Source organism: Triticum urartu, chromosome 2 (genome assembly GCF_003073215.2).
Source record: "Triticum urartu cultivar G1812 chromosome 2, Tu2.1, whole genome shotgun sequence".
NCBI classification, from domain to species: Eukaryota; Viridiplantae; Streptophyta; class Magnoliopsida; order Poales; family Poaceae; genus Triticum; species Triticum urartu.
In genome coordinates, this window is record NC_053023.1 from 90,760,188 (window position 1) to 90,765,991 (window position 5,804).

Below are 5,804 nucleotides of genomic sequence, written 5' to 3' on the forward strand. Positions count from 1 at the left end.
GCGCCATTAGTAGTTTTGCAAAAAAGTAAAAATAATACAGTAGTGGCGCATTCTATGGCTGGTGCGCCATTAGTAGTTAGAACTACTAATGGCGCACTCTGCCCGGATGCGCCATTAGTATGTTTGGAAAAATGAAAAAAAACATTTTGTTACTAGTGGCGCACCGTGTGCCTGGTGCGCCATTAGTGTCTTCCACACTAATGGCGCTTCTCCACATGATGCGCCATTAGTATATAGTGATGGCGCATCACTTCTCTGATGCGCCATTAATGTCAATTTCATCTTTAACCCTTTTTCTAATAGTGGATTGAGGTGAGATGAGTTGGCTTGGGGTGATTATTTCAGAATAGGGAGTGATTATGGGGCTGTGGGCGTGAAAATCGGTTACTTTGAAATTTCGGCACAACAATTTTAGAGCATATTTTGGCCGTGAGATCGAATAGAATCGGTGGCACGCGGCGTCTCTGAAGAATGCTCTGTATCAAACGTGTGAAGGGAAGTGTTTCGCTTAACAGAGTGTGTGTCCAGTTTGTTTGTTTGGAGAAAATAATAAAATAGCTGAAAATAATATGTAGCTGTAACAGCAGCAACATCATAAAGTGCTAATGACATTGAGGCTCCGGAAATCATCTAAAAAGGTATAGCAGTGTATAATCATGTAGCGTGCCATATCCCATTACGCACAAAAATAGCTTTAATATATTCTTTGGAGTCAACACGGTCCACATACAGACGCACCGACAGAGAAACTGAATTTGAGTTTATATATCTGGCAAGCTGTTGTATGTCAGCCTGTGTTATTCTACTAGCTAGCTTGCAAATGAAATCAGAGCTCTACTTGTAGTAATATAATAAACAAAACAGGGATATCTCAACTTCTACTCTACGCAGTTTATTATAAGTAGGATACATTTTTTTGCCGCACAAGTAGGAGGGATACATAATGATCAAAAAAATTACAGTTGCACCATTCATTTGTCAGGTACGAGCACATGACAACTACAAACATTTTCGACGTCAAATTTAGTTACGCGAGGATGATAACTTTAGTTGGCAAGTATGATAACTTCATATTTCAGTTTATTTTTACCAGAAACTTACCATGTGTCGCTAAAATTGGAATTGCCATAGAAAAACGTCAGCGCCGGAGTAACACGCACCTGATCATGTGGACTTATCATTTGGGTTCAGCCGGGTTGATTTGCTTAGCTGCCAGACGCATATATGCAATGGATCATGGCCACGTAGTCGCTACCAAGCTTACTGCCGCTGCCACCGCGTCACGCGTATCATCAACTTTGCAGTGTGGCCACCACGTTGCCGGCCGGCCGGCAGCTGGTTGACTCACAAACGTGCGCTCCAAACGCTACCATGCATGCGATTTCTCCTGTACGTGACTATAAATACAGATGCGAAACAACAGGTTTTCTTCATTCTATCTTCCCTCGATCGAGCAAGAGTAGCTGACACGAGCAGAGGAAGATGGCCAAGCTTGCCCTTCTCGCCGTGCTCGCCGTACTCGGTTCCGTGGCTTGCCAAGGATCCGACTACGGCTACACCTATCCCAAGCCCGACCCCACTCCCATCATACCCTCGCCCCCACCACCGGCGACTCCTTCGTCGAGCCCTTCCCCATCTCCACCAGCTACTCCTCCGCCCAGCCCTAGCCCTGGCTCTACCCCGGGCTATCCCACCCCCACTCCCACCATGCCGGCCACGCCCCCACCGGTTTCTCCTCCGACGAGTCCTACCCCACCTCCTACTCTCTCCCCGAGCCCTTCTCCTACCCCGGTCTATCCCAGCCCCACTCCCACCACACCCGCGCCCCCACCGGCTTCTACCTCTACCCAGCCTCCACCTGCCACTGGGCTCAAGGTCGGCTACTACAATGACAAGTGCCCTGACGCGGAGAAGATCGTGCTGGACGCCGTGCGCAACGCCACCGCCGGCGTGAAGGCCGGGCTCATCCGTCTCTTCTTCCACGACTGCTTTGTCCAGGTACACATACATTCAGACGCAAGTGAAGTTTGAGAGATTGATATACGCCTATAGTTGTGCACTGCACGATTGAGAAGCTAACTATGGTATCGTTGCTTTCAGGGTTGTGATGCCTCTGTCCTCCTGAACAAGGTCGCTGGCAAGCCTGAACCGGAGATGCTCGGTATCCCAAACTTGAGCCTGCGTGGCTTCGAAGTGATAGAGGCGGCCAAGAAGAAGATCGAGGAAAAATGTCCTGGTGTCGTCTCCTGCGCCGACATCGTCGCCTTCGCAGGCCGTGACGCCAGCAAGTTACTCAGCGGCTACAAAATAAACTTCAGCATGCCGGCCGGCCGCTATGACGGATTGGTGTCCCTCAAAGATGAGACCCTCCCGAACCTTCCCCCACCTTTCGCCAACCTGACTATCCTCACACAAATGTTCGCCAAGAAGGGACTCAGCCAAACCGACATGGTTGCACTTTCCGGCGCGCACAGCATCGGCCGCTCGCACTGCTCCTCCTTCCGTGACCGTCTCCAGCCGCCGGCCAAGGACAACTCCACCACATCGATGGACGCCACCTACGCTGGGAAGCTGACTCAGGACTGCCCCGCCGGTAGTGATCCAACGGTGCCGCAGGACTACAAGACCCCCGACGTGCTGGACAGCCAGTACTACAGGAACGTGATGGATCGCAAAGTGCTCTTCACCTCCGACGCAACGCTCATGACGTCACCAAAGACAAAGGAATTGGTGGAAAAGTACACTTGGTGGTTGATCGGAGATTTCTTGTGGTACAGACATTTCGAGGATGCCATGGTGAAGATGGGCAATATCGAGGTGAAGAACAGCACCAACGGCCAGATCAGGAAGAAGTGCGGGTTCGTGAACGAGCCCTACACCGGTTGATGATCTCTCAAGGGTGGAGACTATATATTCAGTCGTGGTTTTTGCGTGTGCCTTCTGATCTTCCATTCTAGTTTATTTTCCACTAAGGTTTTGGCTCGTCGGTTCATTTTATTCATTTGTGTTGTAATCTTTGTTGTGCCACTTAGCCAACTACGTACCGGCAATGCTTTTCACTGGGATTGATGAATTAATTTTTTTCTGATAATCATTATTTATCAATGGCAATATATATCTTCTCTGCTATAACATCCTTAGGTATGCATTATCCCTTCATGCAAAGGCACGATGCACAGCCTAAAGTGTGTATGGTCAACCGATCCTGACTGGATGCATACACTCTTTTTCTTTTGAGGGAGGGTAACAACAATTCTACTAAGTGCTCTATCAAAATCAGTTTGTATGAAGGCTCCCTACTTCTTCTTTTTTTTTGCGGGAAAAGTGAGAGCTTTATTGATTATTGAATAGTATTACAATCCATAGCCAAAAGACATTGGAGATTCTCATGTGCATCCTGTAACCACAGATCGGTATGATGCTCTGAGCGCAAAAATTTGGCTACAAAATCTGCAACACTATTCTGGGATCTATCTAACTTCATGATGGAAAGCTCCCGCTCCTCAACAAACACGGCCTTCAACTCTGACACCAGCTGGCCAATTCTTGATTTATCTTGCCCCTGAACGTTGACAAGTTTTATTAAGTTTGAGCAATCCGTTTGTAAGACGAAAGGCCTTGCAGCATATGTGCGTGCTATCATCACTCCTTCGACAGCAGCAAGTAACTCAGCTTCAAGGGAATCATCACATCATTGTATGTATTTGCATGATGCCAGTACCAAATCTCCTGTTGAGTCTCTAACAGCCACGCCTACTCCTGCATCCTTCTCCTTGGCGCTGAAGGCCCCATCCACTGATATAGCAAGGCAGCCCTCCGCCGGCACCGGCCACGGAGCGTGTACATCGGCCTTATTCTTGTGTACTGGCTGATCGTATCCACCATCAGCGATCCCTTTTCCTTTAATCGGGTCACGGCCATCTTTGCATTGAATCTGCAGCAGTGAGCTCATATAGCTGGCCAAGTAACTCCTCGTTACATGCACTGGTGGTACTGGTTTTTCATGGAGTTGATCATTTCTCAACTGCGAGTTCCTCCATATTAGCATGATCACGTTCTTCCTTACCCTTTCAACTGTTCGGGCTAGGAGATCAAGCAACCACTCCGGCCCAGAATTAAAGAGTTCTTCCCGGTCCGGTAGTTCCCAATCCTCCCTCATAGCCTCCCACACTGTGTGCGCCCTCGGGAATGTTACTACAACATGAAACGAGTCTTCCACCTCACTACCACATCTGAGACAAATGTCATTTTCATCCAGATGACGGTCCTTCTTCAATTGTCTTGTGGGGAGTCCTTCCTTGATCAATTTCCAGGCACAAATCTTCATTTTTTGTGGCACCTGAATGTTCCAGAAAAGCTTCAGGATAGGTCTATCTCCCCTTGGTCTTGAGCTGCCACCTTGTGATCGCAGATTATCTTCGACTGCGAGGTGATACGCACTCCATACCGAGAACATACCATCCTTTGTTGGGTGCCACGCCACAAAGTCATCTCCTTGCCTCCTAGAAGGTCGTATCCCAAGAATGACGTCCGCATCTGCCGGTATAAAGAATTGACGGACCCTTCCTATGTTCCATGTCCCATCAGGCAGCAAGAAATCAACCACTCTTGTGTATCTACACACCCCTTTCTCAGACAATGGCCTTCTCGAAGCATCTCTAGGAAGCCATGGATCTCGCCAAACACGTACACTCTCCCCATCTCCTATTCTCCATATTATTCCTTTCTTCAGGAGTTCGAGGCCATATTCAATATCGCTCTCCATCCCGGGGATGCAGCACCACTAAACACTGTGTCAATTAAACTTCCATGGAGGTAGTATTTGGCTTTCATCAATCTTGAACACAGGCTGTCCGGTCTGTCCAGTAATCTCCATGCTTGCCTGGCTAGTAAAGCTTGGTTGAAAAGGCGCATATCCCGGAAGCCCAGTCCACCTTGATTCTTTGGGAGTAACAGTTTATCCCATGCAATCCAGTGAGTCTTGTGCTTCCCTTTTTCAACACCCCACCAATATCCTCTAATCAGATGATTCAGATCATCGCATATGACATAGGTAACTTGAATACGCTCATGACATATGTTGGAATAGATTGTGCGACGAATTTAATCAAAACTTCTTTTGCCGCACTTGACATCCATCGTTCCCCCCAATCAACTAACCTTTTAATAAGTTTGGCTTGAAGAGTCTCAAACCTACCTTTGCTCATTCTTCCCTCCGGAACAGGGAGACCCAAATATTTATCCTCAAACTGATTCTGGGTGATCTCTAGTATTTCCTTAATTTCATGCTTCTTAAACTCTGGACATGAGTCTCCAAATAAAATGCTACACTTGACCGGGTTGATGAGCTGCCAGTGCCAAGTGCATAACGATTTAGGATGCCTTTGACCACCCCTGCCTGATCTTCACTTGCCTTAAAAAACAATAACGTATCATCTGCAAATAGTAAGTGGGAAATCACCGCCGCTGTGGGACAGATGTTAACATGCGCAAGTTTTCTTGTATCCACCGCCTCCTGTATTAATGCCGAAAGGGAATCTGCAACAAAGAGGAACAAAAAGGGTGATAAAGGGTCCCCTTGGCGCAGCCCTCTCATCGGGGCAAACCGTTCCAGTAGCTTGCCATTGAATTTCACGGCGTAGCTCACTGTTGTGACACATTGCATAATCCACCCAATCCATCTCTCAGCAAAGCTCATTCTCCTCATAGCACTTCCCAAGAACCCCCAATCAACTCGATCATACGCCTTTGATAAGTCCAACTTGTAGGCACAACTGGCCCTTTCTGGTTTCCGTTCCTGTTGG

At 47.8% G+C, this 5,804-nt stretch overlaps 1 protein-coding gene across 1 annotated transcript; it reads left to right on the forward strand.

Moving 5' to 3' along the window:
• The first annotated feature begins 1,437 nt into the window (after positions 1-1,437).
• On the forward strand, positions 1,438-3,129 carry LOC125541156 (peroxidase 2-like). Its single transcript, XM_048704625.1, has 2 exons — positions 1,438-1,998; positions 2,101-3,129. The coding sequence occupies exons 1-2, from the start codon at positions 1,483-1,485 to the stop codon at positions 2,884-2,886; spliced, it is 1,302 nt and encodes a 433-aa protein (XP_048560582.1). The 5' UTR covers positions 1,438-1,482; the 3' UTR covers positions 2,887-3,129.
• Positions 3,130-5,804: the final 2,675 nt, after the last annotated feature.

Coding starts and splice junctions, on each gene's coding strand:
- LOC125541156 (XM_048704625.1), top strand. CDS start 1,483: ATGGCCAAGCTTGCCCTTCTCGCCGTGCTCGCCGTACTCGGTTCCGTG. Junction 1,999..2,100: donor TCCACGACTGCTTTGTCCAG/GTACACATACAT, acceptor CGTTGCTTTCAG/GGTTGTGATGCCTCTGTCCT.